The following is a 15,312-nucleotide window of genomic DNA, read 5'->3' as shown; positions in this document are numbered from 1 at the left end:
ACTGCCTCTCTGTCACAGCCCGCTGCCTCTGGCTGGCTGCCAGCTCTCTCCATCAGGGCAGTGGGATTACCGCTGCTCACCGGCATCCAAAGCTCTGGCTGGGTCTCTCTACGGCTGTACACCCTGCGCCTAGCAGCATACAACTGCTCTTTTGCTGCCCAAGACACAGTGGGGCAGACACTAAAGGGAGGGGGATCAGCAGACTGGCCAGCAGCTCTACTTATACTCCTGGTTCTCTGGCCGTGAGTCCATACTCTTCCCGCTCAGTGCTCGCTCCCTTGCACTTCTTCCAGAAATCTCTGTGAGAAACACGAGCCCCCCCCCCCCCCCCCCCCTTACTCCTATTACTACAGTACAGCTACTAAAGTATCACTCTGGTGGCACATTTGTCCTGGAAGCTCACAATATGAATTATATACATTTAACATTTTATCTATTAAAAATATAATATATATGTCAATATGTTACCTATATGTCAATATATATATCTATATACATATATTCCCTTTTAGCAACGCATCATATTTTAATACCTTTTCCACCAAGTTACCCTGTATATGAACTTATATCAGCCATTCCTCAGTATGGCTACATAGTATTTAAGCTGGTGCTCATTAATTCTGAGCAAAACAAAAGGAAAACAAAGAAGAATAGTTTGAGTATTGATGACCGCATAGCGCTCGCGAGCGGATCTGAATCAGGTCCAGAGTCCCCTATGTGGTGTGGACACAATTTATCAACAAGACCATAATAAAGCTATACTGGTTTATAGCTTATAGTACCAGACTTATAAATTTAGCAGCTAGCACAGCAATCCCATCAGTTAGACACGCCCATATTAATTTTACATTGACACTGTAAATAGATTTACATCGCAGTTACAGTCAGGTGCATAAATATTGGGACATTGACAGAATTTTCATATTTTGGCCTCTATTCACCACCACAATGGCTTTGAAATGAAACAAACAAGATGTGCTTTAACTGCAGACTTTCAGATTTAATTTGAAGGTAATTACATCCAAATCAGGTGAACGGTGTAGGAATTACAACGGTTTCTATATGTGCCTCCCACTTTTTAAGGGGCAAAAGTAATGGGACAAACTAAACAATCCTAAATCTAATGGAGCATACACACGGTCAGATTTGTCAGATTTGTCAGATGAACGACTGAACGATTGAACGATTTGAACGATTTTACCAAAGTTTTGAACGATTTGAACGATTGAACGATTTTTGACTGCATTAAAATGAATGGAATCGTCCAAGTCTGACTGCAAACACATCAGATGTCAGAAATCGTTATCTGACCATCGGGAACGCGCATCGTTGATCGTCCATCGTTCAGGCATGTCAGATATGAACGATTTTCCTTCAGATATGAACGACTGAACGATTTTTAAATCGTTATCGTTCATATCTGAAGGAAAAATCTGATCGTGTGTATGCACCATTACTTTCACTTTTTAATACTTTGTTGCAAATCCTTTGCAGGCAATTACAGCTTGAAGTCTGGAACGCATAGACATCACCAGACGCTGGGTTTCATCCCTGGTGATGCTCTGCCAGGCCTCTACTGCAAATGTCTTCAGTTCCTGCTTGTTCTTGGGGCATTTTCCCTTCAGTTTTGTCTTCATCAAGTGAAATGCATGCTCAATCGGATTCAGGTCAGGGGATTGACTTGGCCATTGCATAACATTCCACTTTTTAGCCTTAAAAAACTCTTTGGTTGCTCTTGCAGTATGCTTCGGGTCATTGTCCATCTGCACTGTGAAGCGCCGTCGAATGAGTTCTGAAGCATATGACTGAATATGATATTGCCCAAAACACTTCAGAATTCATTCTGCTGCTTTTGTCAGCAGTCACATCATCAATAAATACAAGGGAACCAGTTCCATTGGCAGCCATACATGCCCACACCATGACACTACCACCACCATGTTTCACTGATGAGGTGGTATGTTTTGGATCATGAGCAGTTCCTCTCCTTCTCCATACTCTTCTCTTCCCATCACTCTGGTACAAGTTGATCTTTGTCACATCTGTCCATAGAATGTTGTTCCAGAACTGTAATGGCTTTTTTAGATGTTTGGCAAACGCTAATCTGGTCTTCCTGTTTTTGTGGCTCACCAATGGTTTACATCTTGTGGTGAACCCTCTATATTCACTCTTGTTAAGTCTTCTCTTGATTGTTGACTTTGACACATATACACCTACACTGGAGAGTGTTCTTGATTTGGCCTACTGTTGTGAAGGGGTCTTTCTTCACCAGGGAAATAATTCTGCCTTCATCCACCACAGTTGTTTTCCGTGGTCTTCCGGGTCTTTTGGTGTTGCTGAGCTCTCAGGTGTGTTCTTTCTTTTTAAGAATGTTCCAAACAGTTGATTTGGCCTCACCTAATGTTTTTGCCATCTCTCTGATGGGTTTGTTTTGATTTTTCAGCCTAATGATGGCTTGCGTCACTGATAGTGACAGCTCTTTGGATCTCATATTGAGAGTCGACAGCAGCTGATTCCAAATGCAAATGTCACACCTAGAATCAACTACAGACCTATTACCTTCTTAATTAATAATGAAATAACGAGGGAATAGCCCACACCTGTCCATGAAATAGCTTTTGAGTTGATAGTCCCATTACTTTTGGCCCCTTAAAAAGTGGGAGGCACATATAGAAACCGTTGTAATTCCTACACCGTTCACCTGATTTGGATGTAATTACCCTCAAATGAAATCTGAAAGTCTGCAGTTAAAGCACATCTTGTTTGTTTCATTTCAAAGCCATTGTGGTGGTGAATAGAGGCCAAAATATGAAAATTCTGTCAATGTCCCAATATTTATGCACCTGACTGTATGTGGTCAGCTTGTAAATCCCAAATATAGCATGTTATTCTTTAGACTGTGCAAAACACAAAGCAGCCCCTGGCTGTAACTGAGATTTCGATACCCACTTGGGTAGAGGGAGCTCTGGAATGTGGTCTATGCGGACCAATTGCCGAATACGAAAGCGACACAAATGTTGCAGAGACTTCACATTGCTGAAGCGGGACACAGGGTATAACAACTGTACTGGAGTAGGAGGGAGACCTGAAATAGACGAAGGGGCATAATTAATAAGACCCAAAGCAACCACTTAAGACATTTTCCTTTTACTTTATAAACATTATTAGGAAAATGGCAGCTAAAATCTGATTGGTGTACAGCATAATTGTGCACATAGCACAATAGACTATGAGACTAGTGAAAATGGAGGCGTTGTCCAATAAAAAGCAGCATGACGGAAAAGATAGGAATCCAGTATGCACGTGAGGGCTGATCACAGACCATTGAAAAGAATACAGAAGACAAGCAAATGGAGGTAAAAGGTTGATAGAGATAGTAGTAATGGAAAGATGTGATTAAAAACCAGACAACCAAAAAACTGCTTGTTTGACAGTCTCTGCTTTGATGTAGGTACAGACCTGGCACCCGCGAGCGCAGAAAATAGAGGAACTTCCCATTTTTTGAGTGCATGATAGCTCGTTTAATAAATTCAACTACTGACTGGCAACGATCTTCAAACTTGGGATGACACCAGAGACTGAATGTGCCTGAAAGAAATAAATGGACAAGGTGATATTTTGCAATATTTACATTACACAAAAAAACAGCTAGTTTCCATAACACTTATTTATCTTACATAAGGCCCCACGGTTTAAAAAGAAAAACTAACATTTGCTCAGGCCATAAATATAGATTCCTTCTTGATACAATCTAAATTTAAAAGGGAGATTTATGTTCTTACCTGTTAAATCCTTTGCTAGGAATCCATAGAGGACACAGGCTTCAAACACTGGGTATAGGTGGTTGAGATGGAGTCTGGGCACCAAATAGTTAAGTTTCTCTTCCCAGCAGCCCAGGCTCACTCATCCCTATATTCCACCCCCAGACCAGAGGAACAAACCCAAGGAAAGGAGAGAGGAAGGACAAGGAAGACCAGCATACACTCAGTACAAAACACAATACACAGTGGAGGTGAAAAGAGGAACCACTAACAGTGAAAAACCCCCGTAAGCCAGATGCATCAGAGTGAGTGTCCTGTCCCCTCTATGGATTCCAAGAAAAGGAATTAACAGGTAAGAACATAAATCTCCTTTTCTCTGGTCACCCATAGGGGACACAGGCTTCAATACTGGGACATCCTAAAGCTCAGCTGAAAACCCTTCGCCCAAAGGCCGCATCTGCAGAGGCAAAGGTGTCAAAGGAATAGAACTGGCAGAGGACCACGTGGCTGCTTTACACAGCTGCTCCGCAGAGGCGTCTCGTCTAGCTGCCCAAGGTGTCCCCACTGCCAGAGTGGAATGAGCTCACACCATGGGGGGCAGGAAGATGCGCCGCAGAATAAGCCTGGCAGATAGGCAAACTCAGCCATCTGGCCAAAGTCTGCTAAGTAACTGGCCAGCCCCATTTATTGAAGTCACGCAGTACAAAGAGAATCCATTTTACAGAGATCACATGTCTTGTCCACATAAATCCGGAGGGCCCGCACGACATCCAAGAAGGCTTGCTCCGGGAAAGAATCCAATACCTGGAAGGAAGGGACCACAATATCCTGAATGATGAGAAACTGGAATACCACCTTAGGAAGGTAGCCCAATCATGTCTGAAGGACATTCCGGTCCGAGTGAAGATTAAGGAAAGGTGAGCGACAGGACAATGTGCTCATGTCAGACACTGTATGGGCCAATGCGAAAGTGAGGAGGAAGACAGTCTTCCATGTAAGCCAGCAAATGTACACGGTGCCCAAAGGCTCAAAGATAGATGACTGGAGAGCCTGAAGAACTAGGGATAATTTCCACTGAGCCAACGGAGGAAGAGTAGAGGTTGCAATCTGAAAGGAAACAGACACGGCTGAAATCTGTACTTTTAACAAAGATAGTAGAGTCCCAAATTCAAACCAGACTGCAAGAAAGACAGTACCCAGAAAAGTTCTGGGGTTGAAGCCTTGAGCCGAACACCAGCCAAAGTATGTCCTCCAAACGCAGTGAAAAATCCTAGCAGGAGGTGGTTTCCGGACCTTAACCATGAGAACCCTTTAGCTCACAGGATGGATGTCTCAAGAGCCACCCCGTCAAAGCAAGATGAGCCAGATCTGGATGGAAGCACGTAGAGGAAGATGCAGCAGAGCATCGATGAAGAGGCTTAGCAGATCCGCACACCAAGACCTGCATGGGTTGGGTACGGAATGCTGGCGCTCGGGATCCTGGTGGTCAGAATCCCGACGCTGACATCCAGACAGGGTTAGATACCGACATTTGTCAGTCAGTATCCTAATCCACCCTTCCTGGTGCCTAAACCTAACCACCCCCTAGTGTCTAAATCTAACCCTTCCCCCTTCTTAGTGCATAACCCTAACCCTCCCCCTAGTGCCTAACCACAGTACTTACCATCAGGATTGTGGCAGTCGGGATACCGGCGTCGGGATTCTGACAGGTGTCTGGATTTTGGCATTTTAAGCGCTGATATCCTGACTGTCGGGATTGTGACCAGATCCCCCCTGCATGAGCAATCTGGAGCCACTAGGATCACTGTGCCTCTCTCCAACTTCAATTTGTGGAGGCCCCATGGGATCATTGTGACTTGAGGGAAAATTTACATGAAAGGGAAAGTCAGCCAAACCTCCAAGGAATCCACCAGTAGAGCTCCCTGATCCCTGATGGGTGAGTAGTATCCCAGCAGTTTGTGGTTTTGCGAATACGCCATTATGTCAATGTCTAGAAGGCCCCAGCAGAGAACCAGGAGCTGAAAGACATCGGGTGGAGACCTCACTCAGCCAAGAGAACATCCTGGCGGCTTAAAAATTCTGCCTCCTAAATTGGATCCCAGGGATGTAAGATCACGCTCTTCTCACTGAACAATGAGACTCACCTCCTTCATGTCGCCGCAACTGCCGTCCTGATGGCTTATGTAGGTGAAGGCTGTCGAGTTATCCAACTGTACTTTGACCGATCAAGGCAGGAGGAAAAGCTGTGTCGGGCCAAGAGCTCAGAATATTTACCAGTCACCGTCCACCACCTCTGGAGACTTATGTTGGTGGTTAGCAGAACCCAGTCCTGGATTCAATAGGGGAGGCTCTTGTCTAGGTAGGAATGGTGGAGTCATGACAAGAGGGAGTGACGGACATCTAGAGAGAAAATGATCGTCTGCGACTTGAGATGCAGATGGGACTTGTTCCACCTGGACAGAATTTCCTACTATAATGGATGGTGGAGACTAGAGAGCCCAGGATCTGTATGTAAAAGTAGACAGACTAGATGTTGTCCCAAAAACGTTTGTCTGTAAAAAGCAAAGTTTGTACAAGGGAAAAAGAATACCTGCCAAACCCTGGAATCCAGTAAAGCTCCCAAATGTAGCATTTCCTGAGATGGAATCAAGGTGGATTTTTGCCAATTGATGGAATCCTGTGAGCCTGTAGTAGGTCTATTGTGAGACATATGTGCTCCTGTATGCCCAGTGACTAGGCTAGGAGAAGGAGACCGTCCAGATAGGGCAGAAATCTGGCCGCCATGCGTCAGAGATGTGCTGCCACAATCGCCATGACTTTCGTGACACAAGGAGTCGAAGTCCAAATGGCAATGCTTGAATCTGGACATGTTAATCTTTAACCACAAACCTGAGAAAGCGCTGGTGACACTGATGGTAACATGTAAATAGGCATCTTGGATATCCAGAGAGGCCAGGAAATTCCCCGTTTCCAGAGCTAGAATGATGGAGTGCAGAGACTCCATGCGGAACTTAGAAACCAAAAAGGTACCTGTTGAGCGATTTCAAAAGGTTGGCATAGAAACCAGTGCTCCTCTGGGACTGGGGACGATGACTCCTGCAGGGCTTCTGCTTTTCCTGGATCTACTGGAAGGCCTGTAGAATAAAAAATATTGGGCTGAGGACGTTCCCGGTGACAGCGTAGCCCTGGGAAACCATCCCTCTTACACAGGAGTCCGTTGTGGTCACCATTAATGTGTTGGAGAAAAGCAAAAGTCTGCCTCCCATGCTGGGGTTTCCCAGGTGGGGCCCGGCCCTGTTGTGCAGCATGCTTGTCAGTTGGCTTGATAGGAGGACGTCTGGTGGACCAAGTCTGTTTTTCTCTGGACTTGGAACTTTAATGGAAGAACCCTGGAACCTGGAGAAAGACTGACCCTTGGCCTTACCTTGCGGATGATAAGAGAGAACATTAGCCGTTTGCGACCAAGGGGCTGCCGCAGAGGGAAGTAAAGCTGTCTTAGGAGTGTCAACTGTAGCCACAGTCTTGTCCAATTTTTGCCAAAAAGAACCTCCCCCGAAAATCCGACACCATAGAGTTCAGAATGCCTGTGTGTCCGCTTGGGTGGCTACGTTTATCGGATGCTGGGCAGATTGTTCTGTGGACACCAGAATGGAGGCAGTGTTCTAGGCAGAGTTGTATAGGCGAGGTGGCCATTGCGCAAAGGCTGTGCGTGCAATATCTCCTGCATTACAAAAAATACCTTTAACGAAGCTTCTAACTTCAAATCATGTTAGTGATAGGAAGGGTAGTGGATTTGACTAGCCAGGTGATGTGAGCATCTACTGGAGAGCAGACTCCCGTTTAGCTCTTCTTTCTGCAGCAGGTAACGGATAAAAGGCAGCAATGCACTTAGAGACTTGGAAACGTTTGTTAGGTTGAGTTCAAGCCTTTGCTAGGAGATCCTCAAGTTGAGCAGAAGGAGGAAACTCAGCCGCTACCTTATTCTGATGTTTAAATACTGGGGCATCTGACAGAGCTCTGCTCAGAGTCCTTGATCGCGAATGCAGACTTAACTGCCTTGATCAGGACATCAACCCACCTGTGGTAGGGAGTACTCTGGAATAGAAGAGGCATCAACATTTGAGGTAATGGAGTCATAACCAGAGAGACGTAGAGCTGTCCCGTCTGGTAGGCTTGCACTTGGATGGATGGTCCTTGTCTAGCATCTGTTGGAGATATGTCGACACCTGCGCCAGACCCTGCACTGAAACACTGCATCCATGTCGGTTCCACAGCCGCAGGGTGCGAATCACCATGAGCAGGAAGACCACTGGTGACCTGGCCTGCCCTAGCAGGCCTGGGGGTGGGAAGCTGAACCACAACCTGTGAAAGCGTGGAAGTCTGTGTCGGTTCCTAATTGGAAGCTGTGGCTGGAGGGAGCTCCCGCTGTGTAGCTGTATAACACCGGACACAGACCATTGTGGTCTTGAAACTGAGGAGAAGGCACTTCTGCACAGGTCCTACAGTTATGCAACACAGGAACACCCCCATCCCTGGGTGCTTTGCCCTTGGAAGACATGTTAAATCCAAAGATGTCCCCACACACAAAAGTTGCTGAACAGTGGTGTACCTAGTAAGGGGTGGTGCAAAGAATGTTAAAGCGCCACAATATATGAAATAAATCTGGCTATGCAGAAAGCGATAAAATAATCAGTGAATGCCAATAAAGAAACCGGTGTTCACTTTAATGCAATCAGTATCAGTAGAATAATAAAACCAACCAACTGAAAAGGTACACACAGGTGAGAAATAGGAAATATTCTGTCATGGACACTAGGGCAATGGCCACCACAATTGTGTAGTACCCAGTTGCCTAGACGCTGCCCTGGTGGTCTAGTGGGGGTGCGAAGACAACCTGGGCCCCCACTGCCAGCGACAGCCACGATGTGTGCGGCTCTTTGCAAGAAGGGAGCCACATTACCTGCTTCCCGCTACGTCCTTGCTGCAGCTCCTGTGGTGTGCGTAGTGGAGCCTGGTCGAGGTCACTGACCCAGTCGCCAGTGCTGCGGCCACAGGAGCTGGGACGATGGGGCCAAGGGGAGGGTGTGCTATAGGATGCTGGCTCACTGCCTGCTCAAAAAAAAGAAAATATAATAATAATATACTTAAATGAGGCAGCTTAAAAACAACCCATGTAAACCAATGCTCGCTCCTTGCAGGCACCAAACAAAACTGGTCCTCTGGTCTGGGGGCGGGGTATAGGAGAGAGGGAGTCTGAGCTACTGGGAAGAGAAACTTAACAATTTGTTGCCTAGACACCAGCTCAGCCACCTATACCCAGTGTTGAGCCTGTCTCACCCAAGGGTTGTCCAGAGAAATAATATATTCCCTTAATAGCTGTATGAACATCAGCAGTAGGGCCAATTAACGATCACTAATAGGCATGTTACTAACATTTCCGCATGCTTTTGATAACAGGCCCATTCATTATCAGGGTCTTGATTGGGCCACCTAGTATTTAGCAAACTCAGCATAAATAAAACAACTGGGAGCGACAGAATTGCACTGCTAGCGTAAACTGATCAGTGGGGTATGCAACATTTGTACACAAGTGCGCCTGAATCTGTGTAAAAAGTGCTCCAATGTGAGTGGCCTTTGGCCCGATTCAGAAATTTTCGCAAAGCTGATATTTTCACAGATGGAGTAATTGTTTGCAATTGTGCATGCACAAAAGCTGCACTGTGCAAGCGCAGCTACTGTATTGCTATTACACTCGTACAAAGGAACTACTCTCAAAGTGAGTGACAAGTAGTCAGCATTTGGGGGTGGTAACAGGTGGGTAGTTAGAAAAACAGAGGAGTGTCTGAATGTTTAAATGTCGTTTCATAGGAGTACATAAATTAGCCATTGCCATCTCCTTCACAGCACGAAAGCTGCAGTGTTTGTGGCTGGTCAGAGTTGACTTACATGCTGCGTGACTGACCAATGTGCGTTGATGGGACCGATGTTTACGCTGTTTCATGTCGTCGTACGGATATGAGAAGGCAGCAGTGGGCATACCAATGTTTGGCCATGCGTTGGAAGGCATTAGCATATTTTAGCAACTGCGATTCCGTGAGAAAATGCAGTTGAAATTGCATTAGCGTACATCTCTGAATCAGGCCCTGTACGTTTGTAAAACCAATTCCTGTGCGGTTAAAGTCACAGGCTAGCGTATCTAGTATGATGTGGGGGGCTTTTTCGCTGCATATTTGATAAATGTGTTATACCACTCCACTTCAGTCATACCGGGCGTCTCGAGCCATATGGCGTGAAAAGGCCCAGTGTATGGGGACACATCTGCAGGTTTGTTACATGTCCAACAACCCCCTTATGGTCCCAGAGGGTTGAATCACCTCGATAATGCTCCATGCGTGTATGGTGGGTGATCCCTTGTGAGCGGAAGCTGAGGCTTAGGATATATCGAGGATCAGAGCTATCTCGTACAAGGAATGAGCCGTCTGGTTTTCCTTTCAGTTTCATTTCTGCGTCTTCCCAGTTCATAGGACCCCAGTACCAGCCACACTGCAGGAAGATAGGTGTGCCGAATATAAGAGGCTAGACATCAGAGATATACGAGTGGGAGAGTGAGAAACAATCATTACCTTTTCAAGTTCTCTCAGGCTGGCAGCAAAGCTGCTGGCATCCTGCCGGAAGATGGGACACTGTAACGGCTGTACCAGTGGAACAGGCATGCACTCAGGTGGCCGAAGAGGAACCACTCGTGGCAGAGGATCTACAGTAGGAAGAACACAAGAAATTCTCAAAAACTGAAAAATTATGTCAGCATGTGAGCAAGTCCAACAAAGCTCCTCCTAAATTCCAGTAACTACATGAAAAAAATAAATTCTGAATGGGTCAGCCATGAAGATGAAGTACTATACCGTATATAGTTATATAGCAGTAACAAAGATAATTCTGATTATAGAAATGCCGTGTGTTTTTTTTTAGGGTTATGTCGGGTACAGTATACTGTAAATGTATGAAAAAAAAAAACCTACTATAAGTATAAAATCTAAAATTGCCATTGACTTGTTAGTGTAAACAAATGGCTTTATTCAGTTTGTTGAGTTGAATTACAGATTGTTTGTAACCAGTGGGTAACATAAAAGTGATAAGCTGATTAGCACCTTTATGACAATTCACATTGTGCTATGAAGTATAAAAAAAATAAAAAATAAAATGTACTTTTGTGTTTACATCCTATATAATGGTACACAGTACATAGGTAAAGACTGACCCGGAGCATGCGGCGGCGGTGGTGGGGGGAGCGGAAAGGACTGTAGAGAAGACCCCATGGGACCTACTAGAACAGATGCTGGTTGTATGCCTCCAATGTCATCTGGCAGAAGACCAACAGCAAAAAATACATACGACAGAAAACAGAATAAGCACACTAAGACCACTTTCTATCCAATTCCACAACACTGTAGCAGAAAAGCAGTGGACTGGCTATAAGATGTATTACTCTTAGAGATACCTAGGCTTTTACCACATGTCTAAGTGAACAAATATTCAGGAAAAAAGAGAAGTAAGGAAGCATTACCTAGAAGGCTGAGACTCCTCCGGGGAGGTGGAGGTGGAGTAGGGGGGTGTGTAGAGCATGATCCTCGGTGAGAAATGTCCACATCCACAAGTGACACCGTTTCGCCTGCCGAACAAGAAATAACAGGTCGGAAATTGCACACAAAGACCTCATCCCACCGTTGTGCCAAGAATTTCAGTGTGATCACTTACCAGTGAAGAGGGGACTGAAGGAGACTGGAGAGAAGGCACTTTGAGTTCTGGTCAAACGGGGCTTTCTGTGGGTAGAAACACATTACTAAGTAAGCAAGCCAGCTTTATATGAGCTCCTCATTCCAGTGTAATGTACCGCACCCAAATGTATTTCCAGGGCTACATATGTACTACTCCCAAATGTGGTGATACACACATCCTGGCACAATTATTGATTAGAAATACCTGTGGCCAATTTGAATGGATAAAGCTGGCCATACACTAGAACGATATCATTACAGGCAGCCAACTAGTTGGCTGAATGGAATGGTAATCGTCTAGTTTAGTGTGTACAGGCAAACAATAGTCAATTCATTTGCTCCCACCCGCTGAAAAACGGCAGTAAACGTTTGGTCCAACTAGTTGGGAATATCAAACCTGTTTGATTTTGCTCAACTAAATGTTCTAGCGTAGGGGGAACTTTCCCCCCAACTGAACGATAAGTAGGCGGACTACTCCAGGTCTTCATGGTCAGTATCTCACACTAGGACCTGCGCCCTCATTCATTACACGAGGACCCCCGTCCGGGATCACCCCCCCAGTGATCACGCCACCCCTCACTCTCCTCATGGACTCTGCATTACATGGATCATGAGATTGGGAACATTAGTCCCAAGGGGACTTAATGATCATCTAGGGCTGAAACATTTTTAATTTAGTTGTGTATCTAATACTATTTTTACAGTTAAGACCATTTTGTGAGTGCTCATATATGTATATGATTTAGATTATGTCTGTTCTAATATTGTATATTTGACTCCCTTTATAGATGCTCAGTTTTTTTGTTTTGTTTACCATCTTCTTGGTGAAGGGTTACTACACGGAGCGTCACCCCCAGCGCCTGCCGTGTTGGACGTGATGACGTCATTGCTATGCGTCACCGGCCAGGTGCGTGGTCCCGATGCCGGGAATGCCGTCCACTTGGTGTTAGGTCTATTTAAGGTAAGACACACTGATTTTCTACTTTTTCCCTGATGGCAAAGTAAAAACCCTGAAACGTTGGATTATACTGCTGGAATCTGGCTGCTTATTTATCCCATGAGTGCCGCACCACACATTTCGAGAATATATATACATATATATATATACACATTATATATATATATATATATATATATATATATATATGTGTTCCCGCTAGGCTGTTTTAGCGCGGCGCCCTGCCCTCACAGCCTGCAGGTGCAGTCTTCACCCGCGGGTCGCAGTGTCCCACGGGTGGAGAAATGTGCAGTGACCCGGTCACTGCCGGAGAATAGACGCCGGGCGTATGCGCCCGGCATCTATTCTCACTGTCTGCAGCGCTTGGAGGCTGCCCGGTGTGTCCGTAAGTGCCGGGCACGCCCCCAAGAGTGAGGAAAAGGGGACGCGCCTTGTAGACACTCCCCCTTTTCATAGCCACGCCCCCTTTTCGGGCACGCGCACAAAGTTGCCCTCTCTAGCTCCGGCGCCCTGCCTGCCTGCCACCGGAGCTAGAGTGAACACTATATAATATATATATATATATATATATATATATATATATATATTATATATAATATACACATACATACATACATACACACACACAGATGGATTTCTCCCCGAGTAAGGTACTGCAACCCCACAACGATGAGGAAAAGAGGCGGCACTCCCACGTAAACAAGTGAAAAAATTGTTATTAATGCGGTGAAAACATCAGTACAGAAACATGTCAACATTTCAAGGTCCTAAGACCTTTTCATCAGGACTGTACAACAAACGTGGGAGTGCCGCCTTTTTTTCCTCATTGTTGTGGGGTTGCAGTACCTTACTCGGGGAGGAATCCATCTGTATCTTACCGTTAGAAGGGCACCCCTATTTTTTTATTCTGTTATCTGGAGTGCCGAACTATTGCATACTAATAGAGATAGATAGATGTATCTCTCTATCTCATGGCTCAGTACCTGCCGATCCATCCCAACTCTCCTCCCCGCATTCGGTAGTGTGCCCACATATATAATATAATATATATACACACACACGTGTGTGTGTGCGTGTGTGTGTGTGTGTGTGTGTGTGTGTGTGTGTGTATATATATATATACACACACACACACACACATATATATATATATATAATATGCACGTGTGCTCGATATATTTATTTAAAACATGCAGAAGTACGCAGACAGAAGTTGGCTGGTCTGATGAAAAGTTGATTAGATGTGTGGGGCACAAGTTTTAGTTGGACAGACAAGTTGGACGGTTGGTCAGTTGAATGGTTAGAGAAAAGTTGGTCTGATGTATGGCCTGCTTAGTAAGTGTCCTGACTGGCTAAAGATTGCTCATACACGTCAATTCTATTCATTGACTGGCATTCCCATGCACTGCTATGGTGTAGTAATTTGGCTGAAAATATCCACCTTGGCCAACCAGAGCTATAGATCTGTACCCAGCATAACAATGTTTAGATGTTGTCTAAAGATAATATTTCATAATATCTCTGAAAATCGTACAATGTGAAAACTCCCATTTACACTAACTATGGAGAGGTTCTCAGAATAATTCATACCGGAGATTCATTGAAACCTTATACATTTATTACATTTCCCTTTTACTACAGGTATGTCCTCATACACTTATTCCATGTCGAGCCATATGGCATGAGACCGACGAGTAGAAATTCCCTTGCTGCATACTTTTTTCCTCAATTTTGTAACTGATAAGTCTGTGATAAGTGCCAGCCAATCAGCTTCCAACTGTCATCTCACAGGCTGTGTTTGAAAAATTACAGTTGGGAGCTGATTGGCTGGCACTTATCACAGACTTATCATGTTTCACTGCTTAGTACATCGACCCCATAGTGTACTAGGTACTTCGGATTAGTATTTTTGTAGCAAAATAATTGGTATAAAGTCACAGATTAAACATAGCGATGCATGGCGTGGGTCACTCATACGGACCTCGTTTGCAGTTTACTCTACATTGTGTACTATATCCTCAGTTTTGCATCTTCGTTCGCTTCTAGTGTACTAGGTAGGTTTAGTGTTTTAGCGTGCCAAAGTCTCTAGTTGCAACACGGAGCTATTTGGTGAGATTTGAAGATGGGTGTATGTGGACACATCTGTATATTGGTGTTGTCTTAGAACAGATTATGTAGTCTGCGGCTCTGCAGTTACTGTGAATCTACAAGACCCAATATCAACTGTCAGTCCCAATACTGAACCAAGGGTAACAACCAGTGGTCAAAAAATGTATTTTAAAATTTAATAAAGTTTAAATTGTATTTTTAAAGATATATTGAAATATTTTAGTTTAAAAAAAAATATACCTAGGGGCTAGTGGGTGTCCCCCCGCCCCTTCCAGTGTCTATAGGCCCCCATTGTAAAATAAACTCCCAACTCCACAGAGACGTCACATTTGGGACCAATTTGAATCCCCTCCCTTCTAATTTCGCCTATCCCTCGGAGATGATTCTGTCTGTTCCATTGTACAGCAATGCCTGGTTCTGACCCATTCCTGACGAATATGCTTCAGTCTGTCCCACACCGACCAGTCTCATGGCCTGTCTCAGTTCCTTCATTCCACCAGCCTGTAAAGTGGAACCCAGTGAGAGGGTCACAAACAGCATGTTGGGCACAGCGAATCGCAATTGCGGGGGTTCCTGGTGAAGACCACCGGCATGTTAGACTCAATACTGTCTGCGAGGTGCTAGACAGGTTCTCCAAGGCAGCCCATTTCGTTCCCTTAAAGGGATTACCTTCAACTCCAAAGCTGGGTGATGCATATATTAAAGAAAT

The 15,312-nt window shown here is 44.9% G+C and overlaps 1 protein-coding gene across 2 annotated transcripts in view; it reads right to left on the bottom strand.

Moving 5' to 3' along the window:
* The window catches only part of SOCS7 (suppressor of cytokine signaling 7), a 72,803-nt gene that overhangs the window by 13,336 nt on the left and 44,155 nt on the right, over positions 1–15,312 (bottom strand). Inside the window, exons 2-8 of one of the 2 annotated variants that reach the window (XM_088474587.1) lie at positions 11,517–11,581; positions 11,326–11,430; positions 11,020–11,121; positions 10,385–10,515; positions 10,136–10,304; positions 3,460–3,588; positions 2,950–3,085 (exon numbers count right to left, since the gene is read on the bottom strand). In XM_088474587.1, coding sequence (XP_088330713.1) covers positions 2,950–3,085; positions 3,460–3,588; positions 10,136–10,304; positions 10,385–10,515; positions 11,020–11,121; positions 11,326–11,430; positions 11,517–11,581 — 837 coding nt within the window. The remainder of the gene's footprint in view (positions 1–2,949; positions 3,086–3,459; positions 3,589–10,135; positions 10,305–10,384; positions 10,516–11,019; positions 11,122–11,325; positions 11,431–11,516; positions 11,582–15,312) is intronic. The other variant, XM_088474588.1, reaches the window with a different exon arrangement.

This window comes from Taudactylus pleione, unplaced genomic scaffold, assembly GCF_031769625.1.
Source record: "Taudactylus pleione unplaced genomic scaffold, aTauple2 ptg000155l, whole genome shotgun sequence".
Classification (NCBI taxonomy): domain Eukaryota; kingdom Metazoa; phylum Chordata; class Amphibia; order Anura; family Myobatrachidae; genus Taudactylus; species Taudactylus pleione.
This window is presented reverse-complemented; position numbering and strand designations above follow the sequence as displayed.